Raw genomic sequence first — 21758 nt, 5'->3', positions numbered from 1 at the left:
TGGTCCTCCTTACATACTTTTTGAAAGTTTTACAAATTTGATGTGTTTGCTTCGGCTGAAGCAGCTTTTGGGAGAAAGGTTTTGCAGGCTGTGGTGCCCTCAGAATAGGGTCCGTTTCTTTTTTTTACCCTCCCGTTTTTCATTGTGTCCTCTAGAGCTTGGGTATTTGTTTCCCACAAGTAATGAATAAAACCGTTGACTCTCCTCATATTAAGATTGAAAACATAAATTATGCTTACCTGATAATTTAATTTTCATCGTTACGAGGAGAGTCCATGGCCTCCGCCCGGTTCTCCGTTGGTGCGGACCTACATTTCTTTTTCTTCTGGCACTATTTATACCCTGATATTTCTCCTACTGTTCCTTGTTCCCTCGGCAGAATGACTGGGGGATGAGGGAAGTGGGGGAGGTATTTAAGCCTTTGGCTGGGCTGTCTTTGCCTCCTCCTGGTGGCCAGGTTCTGTATTCCTACAAGTAATGAATGAAGCCATGGACTCTCTCCCCGTAACGATGGAAATGAAATTATCAGGTAAGCATAATTTGTTTTTGACTTGACTGTCCCTTTAAACGATTCAAATAAATCCTTCAATTTTAAACAACTTTCCAATTTATTTCTATTATCATGTTTGCTTCATTCTCTTAGTATTGTTTTTTGAAGGAGCATCAATGCACTACTAGCAGCTACCTGATCACATTGGTAAGCTAATGATGTTACATTTGTGCAGCTACCAATCAACAGCTAGTTCCCAATCCTGAGCCTACCAAGGTATGCTTTTCAACAAAGGTTACCAAGAAAATTAGATAATAGAAGTCAATTGGAACATTGTTTAAAATTGTATGCTGTATCATAATCATGAAATAAAATTTTTGGGGGTTTCTTGTGTCCCTTTAAATATAAACTAACAATCGGCTAGATTACGAGTGTTGCGGTACGGCTTTTAGCACTGAAAAAATGGCAATTCCAGCGTAATGACCAGTAACACATATTATGAGTCGTGTCGGTATAGCTATACTGCAAGCATTTTAGCCTGTAACGCAACGTCCATTCCACACTAAAAAAAAAAAAGGCTAAAATGCTTGGGTTACAGCCTATACCGACACGATCCATACCGCCATCTGAGAGCAGTAGTTATGAATTTTGCGCAACAAAAATGTTTCACAAAACTCATAACTAAACTGTTACAAAGTACACTAACACCCATAAACTACATATTAACCCCTAATCTGCCGCCCACCCACATTGTGACTATTAAATAAACCTAATAACCCCTAATCTGCCACACCCATCGCCAACACTATTTAAATATATTAACTCCTAATTTCAGTAGCTCTCATCCTATTGGCTGATTTGAACAGCCAATAGGATTTCAGTAGCTCTCATCCCATTGGCTGTTTTGAACAGGCATTAGGATTTCAGACGCTCTCATCCTATTTGCTGATTTGAATTTGAAGAATCAAACCAGCCAATAGGAATGCAAGGTACGCCATTTTGAAACGCTTACCTTGCATTCAACTTCAGTGTACGGCGGTGACCGTATGAAGAGGACGCTCCGCGTTGATGGGATCGGCTTCCAGGATGGCTCCGCTCTGCGCCGCCGGGATGAAGATAGATGTCCCCGAGCTGGATGAAGGTGTCACCGCCTGCATGAAGTCTTCTGGCGCCTGGATGAAGATGGATGTCTGGTCTTCAGGAACCGTGAGTAGCTATTCTGGGGTTAGTGTTAGGTTTTTCTTTCATGTAATTAACAAGAGTCCATGAGCTAGTGACGTATGGGATATACATTCCTACCAGGAGGGGCAAAGTTTCCCAAACCTTAAAATGCCTATAAATACACCCCTCACCACACCCACAAATCAGTTTTACAAACTTTGCCTCCAAGGGAGGTGGTGAAGTAAGTTTGTGCTAGATTCTACGTTGATATGCGCTCCGCAGCAAGTTGGAGCCCGGTTTTCCTCTCAGCGTGCAGTGAATGTCAGAGGGATGTGAAGAGAGTATTGCCTATTGAATGCAGTGATCTCCTTCTACGGGGTCTATTTCATAAGGTTCTCTGTTATCGGTCGTAGAGATTCATCTCTTACCTCCCTTTTCAGATCGACGATATACTCTTATATTTACCATTTCCTCTACTGATTCTCGTTTCAGTACTGGTTTGGCTTTCTACAAACATGTAGATGAGTGTCCTGGGGTAAGTAAGTCTTATTTTCTGTGACACTCTAAGCTATGGTTGGGCACTTTATTTATAAAGTTCTAAATATATGTATTCAAACATTTATTTGCCTTGACTCAGAATGTTCAACTTTCCTTATTTCCAGACAGTCAGTTTCATATTTGGGATTATGCTTTAAATTATCATATTTTTTCTTACCTCAAAAATTTGACTTTTTTCCCTGTGGGCTGTTAGGCTCGCGGGGGCTGAAAATGCTTCATTTTATTGCGTCATTCTTGGCGCGGACTTTTTTGGCGCAAAAATTCTTTTCCGTTTCCGGCGTCATACGTGTCGCCGGAAGTTGCGTCATTTTTGACGTTATTTTGCGCCAAAAATGTCGGCGTTCCGGATGTGGCGTCATTTTTGGCGCCAAAAGCATTTAGGCGCCAAATAATGTGGGCGTCTTATTTGGCGCCAAAAAATATGGGCGTCACTTTTGTCTCCACATTATTTCAGTCTCATTTTTCATTTGCTTCTGGTTGCTAGAAGCTTGATGTTTGGCATTTTTTTCCCATTCCTGAAACTGTCTTATAAGGAATTTGATCTATTTTGCTTTATATGTTGTTTTTTCTCTTACATATTGCAAGATGTCTCACGTTGCATCTGAGCCAGAAGATACTACAGGAAAACCACTGCCTGCTGGATCTACCAAAGCTAAGTGTATCTGCTGTAAACTTTTGGTAGCTATTCCTCCAGCTGTTGTTTGTAATAATTGTCATGACAAACTTGTTAAAGCAGATAATATTTCCTTTAGTGATGTACCATTGCCTGTTGCAGTTCCCTCAACATCTAAGGTGCAGAATGTTCCTGATAACATAAGAGATTTTGTTTCTGAATCCATAAAGAAGGCTTTGTCTGTTATTTCTCCTTCTAGTAAACGTAAAAAGTCTTTTAAATCTTCTCTCTCTACAGATGAATTTTTAAATGAACACCATCATTCTGATTCTTTGGACTCTTCTGGTTCAGAGGATTCTATCTCAGAGATTGATGCTGATAAATCTTCATATTTATTTAAGATGGAATTTATTCGCTCTTTACTTAAAGAAGTACTAATTGCTTTAGAAATAGAGGATTCTAGTCCTCTTGATACTAATTCTATACGTTTGGATAAGGTTTTTAAAGCTCCTGCGGTTATTCCAGAAGTCTTTCCTGTTCCTAATGCTATTTCTGCAGTAATTGCTAAGGAATGGGATAAATTGGGTAATTCATTTACTCCTTCTAAACGTTTTAAGCAATTATATCCTGTTCCGCCTGACAGGTTAGAATTTTGGGACAAAATCCCTAAAGTTGATGGGGCTATTTCTACCCTTGCTAAACGTACTACCATTCCTACGTCAGATGGTACCTCGTTTAAGGATCCTTTAGATAGAAAAATTGAATCTTTTCTAAGAAAAGCTTATCTATGTTCAGGTAATCTTCTTAGACCTGCTATATCATTGGCTGATGTTGCTGCAGCTTCAACTTTTTGGTTGGAAACTCTAGCGCAACAAGTAACAAATCGTGATTCTCATGATATTATTATTCTTCTCCAGCATGCTAATAATTTCATCTGTGATGCCATTTTTGATATTATTAGAGTTGATGTTAGATTTATGTCTCTGGCTATCTTAGCCAGAAGAGCTTTATGGCTTAAGACCTGGAATGCTGATATGGCTTCTAAATCAACTCTACTTTCCATTTCTTTCCAGGGAAACAAATTATTTGGTTCTCAGTTGGATTCTATTATTTCAACTGTTACTGGTGGGAAAGGAACTTTTTTACCACAGGATAAAAAGTCTAAAGGTAAAAACAGGGCTAACAATCGTTTTCGTTCCTTTCGTTTCAACAAAGAACAAAAGCCTGATCCTTCGTCCTCAGGAGCAGTTTCAGTTTGGAAACCATCTCCAGTCTGGAATAAATCCAAGCCTGCTAGAAAGGCAAAGCCTGCTTCTAAGTTCACATGAAGGTACGGCCCTCATTCCAGTTCAGCTGGTAGGGGGCAGGTTACGTTTTTTCAAAGAAATTTGGATCAATTCTGTTCACAATCTTTGGATTCAGAACATTGTTTCAGAAGGGTACAGAATTGGTTTCAAGATGAGACCTCCTGCAAAGAGATTTTTTCTTTCCCATGTCCCAGTAAATCCAGTGAAAGCTCAAGCATTTCTGAATTGTGTTTCAGATCTAGAGTTGGCTGGAGTAATTATGCCAGTTCCAGTTCCGGAACAGGGGATGGGGTTTTATTCAAATCTCTTCATTGTACCAAAGAAGGAGAATTCCTTCAGACCAGTTCTGGATCTAAAATTATTGAATCGTTATGTAAGGATACCAACGTTCAAGATGGTAACTGTAAGGACTATATTGCCTTTTGTTCAGCAAGGGAATTATATGTCCACAATAGATTTACAGGATGCATATCTGCATATTCCGATTCATCCAGATCATTATCAGTTCCTGAGATTCTCTTTTCTAGACAAGCATTACCAATTTGTGGCTCTACCGTTTGGCCTTGCTACAGCTCCAAGAATTTTCACAAAGATTCTCGGTGCCCTTCTGTCTGTAATCAGAGAACAGGGTATTGTGGTATTTCCTTATTTGGACGATATCTTGGTACTTGCTCAGTCTTTACATTTAGCAGAGTCTCATACGAATCGTCTTGTGTTGTTTCTTCAAGATCATGGTTGGAGGATCAATTTACCAAAAAGTTCTTTGATTCCTCAAACAAGGGTAACCTTTCTGGGTTTCCAGATAGATTCAGTGTCCATGACTCTGTCTTTAACAGACAAGAGACGTCTAAAATTGATTACAGCCTGTCGAAACCTTCAGTCTCAATCATTCCCTTCGGTAGCCTTATGCATGGAAATTCTAGGTCTTATGACTGCTGCATCGGACGCGATCCCCTTTGCTCGTTTTCACATGCGACCTCTTCAGCTCTGTATGCTGAACCAATGGTGCAGGGATTACACGAAGATATATCAATTAATATCTTTAAAACCGATTGTTCGGCACTCTCTAACGTGGTGGACAGATCACCTTCGTTTAATTCAGGGGGCTTCTTTTGTTCTTCCGACCTGGACTGTAATTTCAACAGATGCAAGTCTCACAGGTTGGGGAGCTGTGTGGGGATCTCTGATGGCACAAGGAGTTTGGGAATCTCAGGAGGTGAGATTACCGATCAATATCTTGGAACTCCGTGCAGTTTTCAGAGCTCTTCAGTTTTGGCCTCTTCTGAAGAGAGAATCGTTCATTTGTTTTCAGACAGACAATGTCACAACTGTGGCATACATCAATCATCAAGGAGGGACTCACAGTCCTCTGGCTATGAAAGAAGTATCTCGAATTTTGGTTTGGGCGGAATCCAGCTCCTGTCTAATCTCTGCGGTTCATATCCCAGGTGTAGACAATTGGGAAGCGGATTATCTCAGTCGCCAAACGTTGCATCCGGGCGAATGGTCTCTTCACCCAGAGGTATTTCTTCAGATTGTTCAAATGTGGGGGCTCCCAGAGATAGATCTGATGGCCTCTCGTCTAAACAAGAAACTTCCCAGGTATCTGTCCAGATCCCGGGATCCTCAGGCGGAGGCAGTGGATGCATTATCACTTCCTTGGAAGTATCATCCTGCCTATATCTTTCCGCCTCTAGTTCTTCTTCCAAGAGTAATCTCCAAGATTCTGAGGGAATGCTCGTTTGTTCTGCTAATAGCTCCGGCATGGCCTCACAGGTTTTGGTATGCGGATCTTGTCCGGATGGCATCTTGCCAACCATGGACTCTTCCGTTAAGACCAGACCTTCTGTCACAAGGTCCTTTTTTCCATCCGGATCTGAAATCCTTAAATTTAAAGGTATGGAGATTGAACGCTTGATTCTTGGTCATAGAGGTTTCTCTGACTCCGTGATTAATACTATGTTACAGGCTCGTAAATCTGTATCTCGAGAGATATATTATAGAGTCTGGAAGACTTATATTTCTTGGTGTCTTTCTCATCATTTTTCTTGGCATTCTTTTAGAATACCGAGAATTTTACAGTTTCTTCAGGATGGTTTAGATAAGGGTTTGTCCGCAAGTTCTTTGAAAGGACAAATCTCCGCTCTTTCTGTTCTTTTTCACAGAAAGATTGCTATTCTTCCTGATATTCATTGTTTTGTACAAGCTTTGGTTCGTATAAAACCTGTCATTAAGTCAATTTCTCCTCCTTGGAGTTTGAATTTGGTTCTGGGAGCTCTTCAAGCTCCTCCGTTTGAACCTATGCATTCATTGGACATTAAATTACTTTCTTGGAAAGTTTTGTTCCTTTTGGCCATCTCTTCTGCTAGAAGAGTTTCTGAATTATCTGCTCTTTCGTGTGAGTCTCCTTTTCTGATTTTTCATCAGGATAAGGCGGTGTTGCGAACTTCTTTTGAATTTTTACCTAAAGTTGTGAATTCCAACAACATTAGTAGAGAAATTGTGGTTCCTTCATTATGTCCTAATCCTAAGAATTCTAAGGAGAAATCATTGCATTCTTTGGATGTTGTTAGAGCTTTGAAATATTATGTTGAAGCTACGAAATCTTTCCGTAAGACTTCTAGTTTATTTGTTATCTTTTCCGGTTCTAGAAAAGGCCAGAAAGCTTCTGCCATTTCTTTGGCATCTTGGTTGAAATCTTTAATTCATCTTGCCTATGTTGAGTCGGGTAAAACTCCGCCTCAGAGAATTACAGCTCATTCTACTAGGTCAGTTTCTACTTCCTGGGCGTTTAGGAATGAAGCTTCGGTTGACCAGATCTGCAAAGCAGCAACTTGGTCCTCTTTGCATACTTTTACTAAATTCTACCATTTTGATGTATTTTCTTCTTCTGAAGCAGTTTTTGGTAGAAAAGTTCTTCAGGCAGCGGTTTCAGTTTGAATCTTCTGCTTATGTTTTTTGTTAAACTTTATTTTGGGTGTGGATTATTTTCAGCAGGAATTGGCTGTCTTTATTTTATCCCTCCCTCTCTAGTGACTCTTGTGTGGAAAGATCCACATCTTGGGTAGTCATTATCCCATACGTCACTAGCTCATGGACTCTTGTTAATTACATGAAAGAAAACATAATTTATGTAAGAACTTACCTGATAAATTCATTTCTTTCATATTAACAAGAGTCCATGAGGCCCACCCTTTTTTGTGGTGGTTATGATTTTTTTGTATAAAGCACAATTATTCCAATTCCTTATTTTATATGCTTCGCACTTTTTTTCTTATCACCCCACTTCTTGGCTATTCGTTAAACTGATTTGTGGGTGTGGTGAGGGGTGTATTTATAGGCATTTTAAGGTTTGGGAAACTTTGCCCCTCCTGGTAGGAATGTATATCCCATACGTCACTAGCTCATGGACTCTTGTTAATATGAAAGAAATGAATTTATCAGGTAAGTTCTTACATAAATTATGTTTTTTTCCCTTTTTTTTTTTTTTTTTTTTTTAAGATTAGGGCTTTGTGCTTTTGGGAAAAAGAGCTGAATGCCCTTTTAAGGGCAATGCCCATACAAATGCCCCTACAAATGCTAGGGGGTGTTGTTATTTTGGAGGGGATTTTTTTATTTTTATACGGCTATTAGATTAGCTGTAATTGTTTTTAATTTTGATCATTTCGTTTATTATTTTTTGTAAGCGTAGGGTTTTTTTATTTTCGTAATTTAGTGTTTATTATTTTTTTTAATTTTAGATTTTTTAAAAAATTTTTCATAGTGTTAGGTTTTTTTAAATTTGTAATTTAGATTTTTGTTAATTGGTAGTATTTTTTTATTTTATTAGAATAGTTATGTTAGGTTAATTTATAGTTTAATGTTAGGTTTATTTTTATTTCACAGGTAAGTTTTTTTTATTTATTTAAATTATAGTTATATTGTAATTTTAAAGCTAGGGGGGTGTTAGGTTTAGGGGTTAATAGTTTAATTTAGTGTTTTGTGATGTAGGGGGTGGTGGTTTAGGGGTTAATAGGTTTATTTAGTGGCTGTGATATGGGATGCCGGAGGTTTAGGGGTTAATAGGTTTATTTAGTGGTGGCGTTGTGGGAGGCTGGAGGTTTAGGGGTTAATAACTTTATTATATTGGCATCCAGAAAGATGTGTAAGGGTACAGCATAACAAAGGAGGGGTGCACGCAGGACTAGAGGACACTACAAAGTCCCCAAGCAATACACATAAAAAGGAGAAAAATCCTCAGCACTCCAAAATTCTTTTCAGCAATTTATTAGTGAAAAAACAGCAACGTTTCGGGGTCACAGCCCCTTATTCATGCTTGATACATTGAATGTTACAAAGAGACTTAAATCTTTTTTTTTTTAGCGCCAACCTGCCTAAAATCGAGCTCTTGCTCTATCTACTGGCAGCATGGTAGTATTACATGAAAAATAAAAACATTCTTTAATATATACATATATATTTGGTAAAAACATTAGAAACTGAAGATAGATGCTGAGATTTATCTCAATTAGATAAGAGTTAATGGTAGCGACTATCTATTATGCATAACAGATATGTTCGTACAAAGGCATATTGGAATAAAAATATATAAAAAATAGCAGGTAAGGTCATAATCTCTATTAAGGCCCCTAAGGGTCAATGTCTCTAATCTATGGATCCACCACATTTTGTTTTGTTTGAGGAGGCGTTCTCTATCCATACCATTCCGATTAGGTTTAATATGATCAATAACCTGCCATCTAAGTTGGGTAATGCTGCGTCCTTTATCGAGGAAGTGTCTGGACAGAGGAGCCTCCAGGTTTTTGCAACTGATGTTAGAGATGTGTTGGCTCATTCTATCTCTCCATTTTAGGCGGGTTGGTGCCAAAGAAAAGATTTAAAAAGTCTCTTTCTAACATTTAATGTATCAAGCATGAATAAGGGGCTGTGACCCCGAAACGTTGCTGTTTTTTCACTAATGAATTGCTGAAAAGAATTTTGGAGTGCTGAGGATTTTTCTCCTTTTTATGTTTATTATAGTGGCGGCGATGTCGGGGAGCGGCAGAATAGGGGTTTATAACTTTATTATAGTGGCGGTGATGTCGGGGAGCGGCGGAATAGGGGTTAATAACTTTCATTAGTGTAGGTGTTGTTGGGAGCGGCAAATTAGGAGTTAATAACTTTATTTAGGTGTCGGGAAGTGGAGGATTAGGGGTGTTTAGACTTTGGGTTTATGTTAAACGTAACTTTTTTTCCCCCCATAGAGATTTCTCATTACGCACTTCAGGCGTTAGAAAAAAAAAACTAACACTCTGTTCCCATTGATTTCTATGGGGAAAGCGTGCACGAGCATGTCAAAGCAGCCCTTGGATTTTGTGCAGTATGTAGCTTAATGCACCATAACACACAGCACAAGGAGGCTTTTCAGTAACTTGTAATGGCAGCGCTATGGAGAGTGAAATAACGCAACTTTTTTGGCGTTACTTTTGCAACCTGTATAGTGCAAAACTCGTTATCTAGGTGTTAGTCAGAAAATAGAATATATATTACTATATAGAACTAATTTTGGGTGCACAATCCTCTGTACTCAACTAGTTAACCCGTAAATTACTAGCATTGTGTTTTTATAATTAATTTCACCTTTTTTATTTTCCTTGCTAGAAGTTTAAAAATCATCTTGTACTGCTAACACCACAACAAATTCTGATTTGTTTTTCTTTTTTAGGCTTAGACTATATTTATAGGACTGAGTTCAATACCAAAATAAAACCTACATATACATGCAAGCTTTGTTGTGTTAACTCCGAACTCCATTCGATCATGCAGCATCTTACTGGGCTTAAGCACTTGAAAACGTATTTAGTAAGTACCATCTTATATTTTTTTCATTCTTCTAATTATTTTGTTCCTTTTATTTTTAGTTTCTGCTCTCATAGACTAGTCGACACATGCTTTTTTAGACCAAATACATTTTTTTTACTCTATTAAAGGGGCAGTAAAGTGAAAATTAAACTTTCGTGATTGACAGAACATGCAATTTTAAACAACTTTTTAATTTGCTTCTGTTACCAAATTAGCTTCATTCTCTTGGTATCTTTAATTGAAGAGTAAAACTGGTAGGCTCATAAGAGCTCAGGAGTGTGCACGTCTTAATACTATGGCAGCAGTGTTTTGCAACTTGTAAATTTGTTATACAATGTTGCAAAACACTGCTGCCATAGAGTACTAAAGACACGTGCACACTCCTGAGCTCTTATGAGCCTAACTAGTTTTACTCTTCAATAAAAGATACAAAACAAATTTTGATAACAGAAGTAGATTGGGAAGTTGTTTAAAATTGCATGTTCTGTCTAAATCATGAGTTTTATTTTGACTTAAATGTCCCTTTAAGAATTATTTCTCTAATGATCATTTGAGCATGAATTCATTACTTAATATCACAAGAACTTGACGAAATGCAATTTTCTTTTGTCGCTCTTTGTAGTGTATGTGGTAAACGGCCATTTCCTAAATATTTTACATGTGCTTTTAAGGTATAGAAAGGTCAAAATTAAAATGCATGAATTAATTTTTATTTTAAAGGGACAGTATACACCAATTTTCATATAACTGCATGTAATAGACACTACTATAAAGAAGAATATGCACAGATACTGAGCTTCATGTTAAGCACTGTTGATGAGGTTAGCTGGAACACCTAGTGAAAGGGGGTTGGGAGCAGACACTCCCTCCCCTTACCTGCAGATTACACAAAGCAGTCAAACAAGTCTGTAAACGCATGTATACATCGAAACTTTGGGACTTGGTTAGGAGTCTAAAAATCTGCACAATGTTATTAAAAAATAAGCTAAACTATACATTTTTACAAAAACAGTCCCATATAGGCTACATAAATGGATCATCTACAAAACATCTAGTGTACAATGTCCCTTTTAAGTAGAAGCATTTTTGCAATATATTTCAATTAGTAAAAATGTGTCTACTATAAATTATTACTGTTTTTTTTACCACTATTGGTGCAAGAATGTAGGGTACAGTGAGAGATTTATTGCAACCAGAAAAACCTGCCAGTGAGCTTAATTGCTCTATCTAGTAAACATTTCTAGCTTAAAGTAAAGGTAAAGTTGCGTGCGTATGAAAACACATATTGTTTGTTCATTATAATTGCAATGCAGTCGCTAACTTTTTTTAATTGTGCAAAGTATTTTTTTTTCAGAAATATAAGTTTTATTTTCCCTACCGTTTCTTATGAAACTCCTCCCAGCTGCTTTTCTGTGTCTCAATTTTCAACTGCGCATGCGCAACTTTCGGCAGATACATAGTATTCAATGATCAGACAGAATCATTGTGTACTGTACTGTCCGTGATTGCAGACGAAGAATACTATTTGCGGAATCGCTTTTTCAAACTTCAATAATCATATTTGCCAAGTAAGTATTATTATTTTGAATTATAATTGATGAATACATAAATAAAAGATATATTGGCAATAGTATAGATTAAAATGAAAAAGAGAACCAGTTTTGAATTGCTCCTACTCACTTGTACCGCGATCGATCTGTGTGCAGCTGTTTCCTTCAGAATTACAGTATAAGTCGCACGGCGCATGCGCGTCTCACAAACGAGCACAGTGTATAGTGGAGAAGATTTCAGTCGGACGCATGCGCTCTGCCCTCGTCTGACGTAGTATTTGCTCTGTTCACCACCCCGGGGGGAAAACGCTGATTAGAGGACACTGTATTAGTCGAGTGTCAATCAATTAATGAGAAATGTCGGGCGGACGATAAATTCTTGTCAGATGCAACTTATAAAGTAAGAATATCGGTTTTACAATAAGATATAGCAAAATTGATGAATGAAACTTTGGCTAATTTTATATGTACTTTAACAGGTAGTTAACGAGTGCACTCAACTTTACCTTGCCTTTTAAAGGGACAGTATGCACTAATTTTCATATAACTGCATGTAATAGACACTACTATAAAGAATAATATGCACAGATACTGATCTAAAAATCCAGTATAAAACCTTTTAAAAACTTACTTAGACGCTCCCAGTTTAGCACTTTTGATTAGGTTGACTGGGACACCCAGTGAAAGCAGACACTCCCCCTTCCTCTGCATATGAAAAGACCCTTTACACAAACAGGAGCAAGCTCTAGTAGGAATACATCAGTATACTCCTAAAACGTTAGGGCTTGGTTAGGAGTCTGAAACTAAGTGCAATATTATTTAAAAATAAGCAAAACTATAAATTTCTCTTGTTAAGTGTATCCAGTCCACGGATCATCCATTACTTGTGGGATATTCTCTTTCCCAACAGGAAGTTGCAAGAGGATCACCCACAGCAGAGCTGCTATATAGCTCCTCCCCTCACTGCCATATCCAGTCATTCTCTTGCAACTCTCAACAAAGATGGAGGTCGTAAGAGGACTGTGGTGTTTTATACTTAGTTTATTTCTTCAATCAAAAGTTTGTTATTTTTAAATGGTACCGGAGTGTACTGTTTATCTCAGGCAGTATTTAGAAGAAGAATCTGCCTGCGTTTTCTATGATCTTAGCAGAAGTAACTAAGATCCTTTGCTGTTCTCACATGTTCTGAGTGAGGTAACTTCAGAGGGGGAATGGCGTGCAGGTTTTCCTGCAATAAGGTATGTGCAGTTAATATTTTTCTAGGGATGGAATTTGCTAGAAAATGCTGCTGATACCGAAGTAATGTAAGTAAAGCCTTAAATGCAGTGATAGCGACTGGTATCAGGCTTATTAATAGAGATACATACTCTTATAAAAGTGTAATTTAAAACGTTTGCTGGCATGTTTAATCGTTTTTTATATATGTTTGGTGATAAAACTTATTGGGGCCTAGTTTTTTCCACATGGCTGGCTTGAATTTTGCCTAGAAACAGTTCCCTGAGGCTTTCCACTGTTGTAATATGAGTGGGAGGGGCCTATTTTAGCGCTTTTTTTGCGCAGCAAAAATTAGACACAGACATCCAGCTTCTTCCTGCATGATCCAGGACTTCTCTGAAGGGCTCAAAAGTCTTCAAAAGTCGTATTGAGGGAGGTAAAAAGCCACAGTAGAGCTGTGGCAGTTGTGACTGTTTGAAAAATGTTTTTGTCATTTGTTATTCCGTTTTTGGTATTAAGGGGTTAATCATCCATTTGCAAGTGGGTGCAATGCTCTGCTAACTTATTACTTACACTGTAAAAATTTCGTTAGTGTAACTGCCTTTTTTCACTGTTATTTCAAATTTGGACAAAATTTGTGTTTCTTAAAGGCGCAGTAACGTTTTTTATATTGCTTGTAAACTTGTTTTAAAGTGTTTTCCAAGCTTGCTAGTCTCATTGCTAGTCTGTTTAAACATGTCTGACACAGAGGAACCTACTTGTTCATTATGTTTGAAAGCCATGGTGGAGCCCCATAGGAGAATGTGTACTAAATGTATTGATTTCACCTTAAACAGTAAAGAACAGTCTTTATCTATAAAAGAATTATCACCAGAGGGTTCTGTCGAGGGGGAAGTTATGCCGACTAACTCTCCCCACATGTTAGACCCTTCGCCTCCCGCTCAGGGGACGCACGCTAGTATGGCGCCAATTACATCAGGGACGCCCATAGCGATTACCTTGCAGGACATGGCTGCAATCATGAATAATACCCTGTCAGAGGTATTATCTAGATTGCCTGAATTAAGAAGCAAGCACGATAGCTCTGGGGTTAGGAGAGATACAGAGCGCACAAATGCTGTAAGAGCCATGTCTGATACTGCGTCACAGTATACAGAACATGAGGACGGAGAGCTTCAGTCTGTGGGTGACATCTCTGACTCGGGGAAACCTGATTCAGAGATTTCTAATTTTAAATTTAAGCTTGAGAACCTCCGTGTATTGCTTGGGGAGGTATTAGCTGCTCTGAATGACTGTAACACAGTTGCAATTCCAGAGAAATTGTGTAGGCTGGATAGATACTATGCGGTGCCGGTGTGTACTGATGTTTTTCCTATACCTAAAAGGCTTACAGAAATTATTAGCAAGGAGTGGGATAGACCCGGTGTGCCCTTTTCCCCACCTCCTATATTTAGAAAGATGTTTCCAATAGATGCCACTACACGGGACTTATGGCAGACGGTCCTTAAGGTGGAGGGAGCAGTTTCTACTTTAGCAAAGCGTACCACTATCCCGGTTGAGGACAGTTGTGCTTTTTCAGATCCAATGGATAAAAAATTGGAGAGTTACCTTAAGAAAATGTTTATTCAACAAGGTTTTATTTTACAGCCCCTTGCATGCATTGCGCCTGTCACTGCTGCGGCGGCATTCTGGTTTGAGGCCCTGGAAGAGGCCATCCATACAGCTCCATTGAATGAAATTATTGACAAGCTTAGAACGCTTAAGCTAGCTAACTCATTTGTTTCTGATGCCATTGTTCATTTGACTAAACTAACGGCTAAGAATTCCGGATTCGCCATCCAGGCGCGTAGGGCGCTATGGCTTAAATCCTGGTCAGCTGACGTGACTTCAAAGTCTAAATTACTCAACATTCCTTTCAAGGGGCAGACCTTATTCGGGCCTGGCTTGAAGGAAATTATTGCTGACATTACTGGAGGCAAGGGTCATACCCTTCCTCAGGACAGGGCCAAACAGTCTAATTTTCGTGCCTTTCGAAATTTCAAGGCAGGAGCAGCATCAACTTCCTCGGCTTCAAAACAAGAGGGAACTGTTGCTCATTCCAGACAGGCCTGGAAACCTAACCAGTCCTGGAACAAGGGCAAGCAGGCAAGAAAGCCTGCTGCTGCCCCCAAGACAGCATGAAGGAACGGCCCCCTATCTGGAAACGGATCTAGTGGGGGGGCAGACTTTCTCTCTTCGCCCAGGCGTGGGCAAGAGATGTTCAGGATCCCTGGGCGTTGGAGATCATATCTCAGGGATATCTTCTGGACTTCAAAGCTTCTCCTCCACAAGGGAGATTTCATCTTTCAAGGTTATCAGCAAACCAGATAAAGAAAGAGGCATTCCTAAGCTGTGTGCAAGACCTCCTAGTAATGGGAGTGATCCATCCAGTTCCACGGACGGAACAAGGACAGGGGTTTTATTCAAATCTGTTTGTGGTTCCCAAGAAAGAGGGAACCTTCAGACCAATCTTAAACAAATTCCTCAGAGTTCCATCATTCAAAATGGAAACTATTCGGACCATCCTACCCATGATCCAAGAGGGTCAGTACATGACCACAGTGGACTTAAAGGATGCCTACCTTCACATACCGATTCACAAAGATCATCATCGGTTCCTAAGGTTTGCCTTTCTAGACAGGCATCACCAATTTGTAGATCTTCCCTTCGGGTTGGCCACAGCCCCGAGAATTTTTACAAAGGTTCTGGGCTCACTTCTGGCGGTTCTAAGACCGCGAGGCATAGCGGTGGCTCCTTATTTAGACGACATCCTGATACAGGCGTCAAGCTTTCAAATTGCCAAGTCTCATACAGAGATAGTTCTGGCATTTCTGAGGTCGCATGGGTGGAAAGTGAAAGTGGAAAAGAGTTCTCTATCCCCACTCACAAGAGTCTACTTCCTAGGGACTCTTATAGATTCTGTAGAGATGAAAATTTACCTGACTGAGTCCAGGTTATCAAAACTTCTAAATGCTTGCCGTGTCCTTCATTCCATTCCACGCCCGTCAGTGGCTCAGTGCATGGAAGTAATCGGCTTAATGGTAGCGGCAATGGACATAGTGCCATTTGCGCGCCTGCATCTCAGACCGCTGCAATTATGCATGCTAATTCAGTGGAATGGGGATTACTCAGATTTGTCCCCTCTACTAAATCTGGATCAAGAGGCCAGAGATTCTCTTCTCTGGTGGCTATCTCGGGTCCATCTGTCCAAGGGTATGTCCTTTCGCAGGCCAGATTGGACGATTGTAACAACAGATGCCAGCCTTCTAGGTTGGGGTGCAGTCTGGAACTCCCTGAAGGCTCAGGGATCGTGGACTCAGGAGGAGAAACTCCTCCCAATAAATATTCTGGAGTTAAGAGCAATATTCAATGCTCTTCTAGCTTGGCCTCAGTTAGCAACCCTGAGGTTCATCAGATTTCAGTCGGACAACATCACGACTGTGGCTTACATCAACCATCAAGGGGGAACCAGGAGTTCCCTAGGGATGTTAGAAGTCTCAAAGATAATTCGCTGGGCAGAGTCTCACTCTTGCCACCTGTCAGCGATCCACATCCCAGGCGTAGAGAACTGGGAGGCGGATTTTCTAAGTCGTCAGACTTTTCATCCGGGGGAGTGGGAACTCCATCCTGAGGTGTTTGCTCAACTGGTCCATCGTTGGGGCAAACCAGAACTGGATCTCATGGCGTCTCGCCAGAATGCCAAGCTTCCTTGTTACGGATCCAGGTCCAGGGACCCGGGAGCGACGCTGATAGATGCTCTAGCAGCTCCTTGGTTCTTCAACCTGGCTTATGTGTTTCCACCGTTTCCTCTGCTCCCTCGACTGATTGCCAAAATCTAACAGGAGAGAGCATCAGTGATTCTGATAGCGCCTGTGTGGCCACGCAGGACCTGGTATGCAGACCTAGTGGACATGTCATCTCTTCCACCATGGACTCTGCCTCTGAGGCAGGACCTTCTAATACAAGGTCCTTTCAATCATCCAAATCTAATTTCTCTGAGACTGACTGCATGGAGATTGAACGCTTGATTCTATCAAGGCGTGGCTTCTCTGAGTCAGTCATTGATACCTTAATACAGGCACGAAAGCATGTCACCAAGAAAATCTACCATAAGATATGGTGTAAATATCTTTATTGGTGTGAATCCAAGAGTTACTCATGGAGTAAGGTTAGGATTCCTAGGATATTGTCCTTCCTCCAAGAGGGTTTGGACAAAGGCTTATCAGCTAGTTCTTTAAAGGGACAGATCTCTGCTCTGTCTATTCTTTTGCACAAGCGTCTGGCAGAGGTTCCAGACGTCCAGGCATTTTGTCAGGCTTTGGTTAGGATTAAGCCTGTGTTTAAAACTGTTGCTCCCCCGTGGAGCTTAAACTTGGTTCTTAAAGTTCTTCAGGGAGTTCCGTTTGAACCCCTTCATTCCATTGATATTAAACTTTTATCTTGGAAAGTTCTGTTTTTGATGGCTATTTCCTCGGCTCGAAGAGTCTCTGAGTTATCTGCCTTACATTGTGATTCTCCTTATCTGATTTTTCATTCAGACAAGGTAGTTCTGCGTACCAAACCTGGGTTTTTACCTAAGGTGGTTTCTAACAGGAATATCAATCAAGAGATTGTTGTTCCATCATTGTGTCCTAATCCTTCTTCAAAGAAGGAACGTCTTTTGCATAATCTGGACGTAGTCCGTGCCTTGAAGTTTTACTTACAGGCTACTAAAGATTTTCGTCAAACATCTGCCCTGTTTGTCGTTTACTCTGGACAGAGGAGAGGTCAAAAAGCTTCGGCAACCTCTCTCTCCTTTTGGCTTCGGAGCATAATACGCTTAGCCTATGAGACTGCTGGACAGCAGCCCCCTGAAAGGATTACAGCTCATTCTACTAGAGCTGTGGCTTCCACCTGGGCCTTTAAAAATGAGGCCTCTGTTGAACAGATTTGCAAGGCTGGTCTTCGCTTCACACCTTTTCAAAATTTTACAAATTTGATACTTTTGCTTCTTCGAAGGCTGTTTTGGGGAGACAGGTTCTACAGGCAGTGGTTCCTTCCGTTTAAGTTCCTGCCTTGTACCTCCCATCATCCGTGTACTTTAGCTTTTGTATTGGTATCCCACAAGTAATGGATGATCCGTGGACTGGATACACTTAACAAGAGAAAACATAATTTATGCTTACCTGATAAATTTATTTCTCTTGTAGTGTATCCAGTCCACGGCCCGCCCTGTCCTTTTAAGGCAGGTCTAAATTTTAATTAAACTACAGTCACCACTGCACCCTATGGTTTCTCCTTTCTCGGCTTGTTTCGGTCGAATGACTGGATATGGCAGTGAGGGGAGGAGCTATATACCAGCTCTGCTGTGGTTGATCCTCTTGCAACTTCCTGTTGGGAAGGAGAATATCCCACAAGTAATGGATGATCCGTGGACTGGATACACTACAAGAGAAATAAATTTATCAGGTAAGCATAAATTATGTTTTATACAAAAAACCTGTATGGGCTATATAAATGGATAATCTATAAAACATTTATGCAAAGAAAAATCTAGTGTATAATGTCTCTTTAAAGTGCTGGAGATAGCGGAGTGAATTAAGTTCTGTAAACAAAGGCAAGGGTTTAGTGACTCAATACCAGCATATGCATTACGTAAACTTCCAAGCTCCTGTCATTTTGGGGATTACCTGCCCAATGCATTATGAGACCAGTTTGTGATGGGCATTGCGAGGTGAAACAGCCCTAAGAAAGCTGGTTATAGAAAAATATTTGACTTTAAAAAATGCAACACATATTGCAAGCATAATATCTACACTGATGTCATAAACTGCAGGACAAACAACAAAGGGGAGGTAGAGCTGGACCTTTTTGAATTGGATTATATTATAAGGAAGCACAGAATAAGATACAATGCAAAGGAAATTAAAAGCACTTACAGCTCCACATTGATTTGTGTTTGTAATATAGGGGTAAGTTTGTTTAAAAGAGCAATGGAAAAATATCTATCTTCATGCCTATTAATTTAACAATGTTTGTTTTTACTTGTTCACAAACAGGTTTATTCTAAATTACCTCCAGTATAGGGGGGAGTCAAACACCACTATTTGTCTTCATACAAACACATTAAATGTATGTATCTTGCTAACTGTTAGTAAACTGTGCTAAGGTTAAGTGGGCCTCCTTTCTACCATCATTCAGTTTGGTATTTAACAGCTGAGGTAACTGAGGGAGCGCATTTATTAAAGATTCAGACACTGATGCATTGATAGATCTCCCTAAACTGCATCTAAATGGTGGCTTCAGCTGAGTCCTTCACTAGTGTTTTTCTTCTTTCCACAGTGTATGTTGTGGCTTAAATGTGGGAGGTAGTCGTGGAGCATATGATTACTCCTGAGGTTTGTTAGAGGAGAGCTATGGTTTTGGGGTGCAGGGTGGATAAAAAACATAATTTATGTAATAACTTACCTGATAAATTCATTTCTTTCATATTGGCAAGAGTCCATGAGCTAGTGACGTATGGGATATAGAATCCTACCAGGAGGGGCAAAGTTTCCCAAACCTCAAAATGCCTTTAAATACACCCCACACCACACCACAGTTCAGTTTAACGAATAGCCAAGAAGTGGGGTGATAAAGAAAGGAGTAAAAAGCAACAACAAGGAATTGAAATAATTGTGCTTTATACAATAAAATCATAACCACCATAAAAAGGGTGGGTCTCATGGACTCTTGCCAATATGAAAGAAATTAATTTATCAGGTAAATTCTTACATAAATTATGTTTTCTTTCATGTAATTGGCAAGAGTTCATGAGCTAGTGACGTATGGGATAGCAAATACCCAATATGTGGAACTCCACGCAAGAGTAACCAGAGAGGGAGGGATAAAAATAAAGACAGCCAATTCCGCTGAAAAAATTAATCCACAACCCAAATCAAAAGTTTTAATCTTATAATGAAAAAAACTGAAATTATAAGCAGAAGAATCAAACTGAAACAACTGCCTGAAGAATTTTTCTACCAAAAACTGCTTCTGAAGAAGCAAATACATCAAAATGGTAGAATTTAGTAAATGTATGCAAAGAAGACCAAATTACTGCTTTGCAAATCTGATCAACAGAACTTCATTCTTAAAAGCCCAGGAGGCGGAAACTGACCTAATAGAATGAGCCGTAATCCTCTGAGACGGGGATTAACCCGACTCTATATAAGCATGATGAATCAAAAGGCTTTAACCAAAATTGCAAAGAAAAGGAAGAAGCCTTCTGACCTTTCCTAGAACCAGAAAAGATAACACATTATTCAAAGCTCTTACCACATCCAAAGAATGTAAAGATCTCTCTAGAGAATTCTTAGGATTAGGACACAAGGAAGGGACAACAATTTCTCTATTAATGTTGTTAGAATTCACAACCTTAGGAAAAATTTAAATAAAGTCCGCAAAACCGCCTTATCCTGATGAAAAATCAGAAAAGGAGACTTGCAAGAAAGAGCAGATAATTCAGAAACTCTTCTAGCAGAAAAGATGGCCAAAAGGAACAACACTTTCCAAGAAAGCAAAATAATATCCAGAAAATGCATAGTCTCAAACGGAGGAGCCTGTAAAGCCTTCAAAGCCAAATTAAGACTCCAGGGAGGAGAGATTGATCTAATGACAGGCTTGATACGAACCAAAGCCTGTACAAAACAAAGAATATCAGGGAGTTTAGCAATTTTCTGTGGAATAAGACAGAAAGAGCAGAAGTTTGTCCTTCAAGGAACTTGCAGACAACCCCTTATCTAAACCATCCTGAAGAAACTGAAAAAAATTCTAGGAATTATAAAAGAATGCCAAGAGAATTTATGATAAGAGCACCATGAAATGTAAGTCTTCCAAACTTGATAATAAATCTTTATAGAAACAGATTTACGAGCCTGCAACATAGTATTAATCACGGAGTCAGAGAAACCTCTATGAATAAGCACTAAGCGATCAATTTCCATACCTTCAAATTTAATGATTTGAAATACTGATGGAAAAAAAAAAACCTTGAGATATAAGTTCTGGCCTTAATGGAAGTAGCCAAGGTTGGCAACTGGACATCCGAACAAGATCCACATACCAAACCTGAGTGGCCATGCTGGAGCCACCAGCCGCACTAACGATTGCTCCATGATGATTTTGAAAATCACTCTTGGAAGAAGAACTAGAGGCGGAAAAATATAGGTAGGTTGAAAACTCCAAGAAAGTGTCAATGTATCCACTGTTTCCGCCTGAGGATCCCTGGACCTGGATAGGTACCTGGGAAGTTTCTTGTTTAGATGAGATGCCATCAGAACTATTTCTGGAAGCCCCTACATCTGAACAATTTGAGAAAACACATCTGGGTGAAGAGACCATTCTCCTGGATGTAAGGTCTGATGACTGAAATAATTCATTTCCCAATTGTCTATACCTGGGATATGGACCGCAAAAATTAGACAGCAGCTGGATTCCGCCCAAGCAAGTATCCAAGATACTTCTTTCATAACCCAAGGACTGTGAGTCCCACCCTGATGATTGACATACGCCACAGTTGTGACATTGTCTGTCTGAAAACCAATAAACGGCTCTCTCTTCAATAGAAGCCAAAACTGAAAAGCTCTGAGAATCGCACAGAGTTCCAAAATATTGATTGGTAATCTCGCCTCTTGAGATTTCCAAACCCCTTATGCTGTCAGATCCCCAGACAGCTTCCCAACCTAAAAGACTCACATCTGTTGTGAACACGGTCCAGGTTGGATGAACCAAAGAGACCCACCAAGTCAGGGATAGTTGAATATTGAGATTCAAGGATATTAAATGTGATATCCTAGAATAATCCCTGCACCATAAATTCAGCATAAAAAACTGGAGATGTATCATATGAAAATGAGCAAAGGGAAACGAGACCGATGCTGCAGTCATGAGACCTAAAACTTCCATGCAAATAGCTATTGAAGGAAATAATTGAGACTGAAGGTTCCAACAAGCTGAACCCAATA

At 39.6% G+C, this 21758-nt stretch overlaps 1 protein-coding gene across 11 annotated transcripts in view; it reads left to right on the top strand.

The window, feature by feature from the left end:
- The window catches only part of LOC128660491 (NKAP family protein CG6066), a 739752-nt gene that overhangs the window by 129695 nt on the left and 588299 nt on the right, over positions 1 to 21758 (top strand). For all 11 annotated transcript variants that reach the window (XM_053714374.1, XM_053714373.1, XM_053714371.1 and 8 more), the window contains one exon: positions 9834 to 9970. In XM_053714374.1, the coding sequence (XP_053570349.1) occupies positions 9834 to 9970 (137 nt within the window). The remainder of the gene's footprint in view (positions 1 to 9833; positions 9971 to 21758) is intronic.

The sequence above is a fragment of the Bombina bombina genome, chromosome 5, assembly GCF_027579735.1.
Source record: "Bombina bombina isolate aBomBom1 chromosome 5, aBomBom1.pri, whole genome shotgun sequence".
NCBI lineage: Eukaryota > Metazoa > Chordata > Amphibia > Anura > Bombinatoridae > Bombina > Bombina bombina.
The sequence above is the reverse complement of the archived record's forward strand: the minus strand, read 5'-3'. Positions and strand labels throughout refer to the sequence as shown.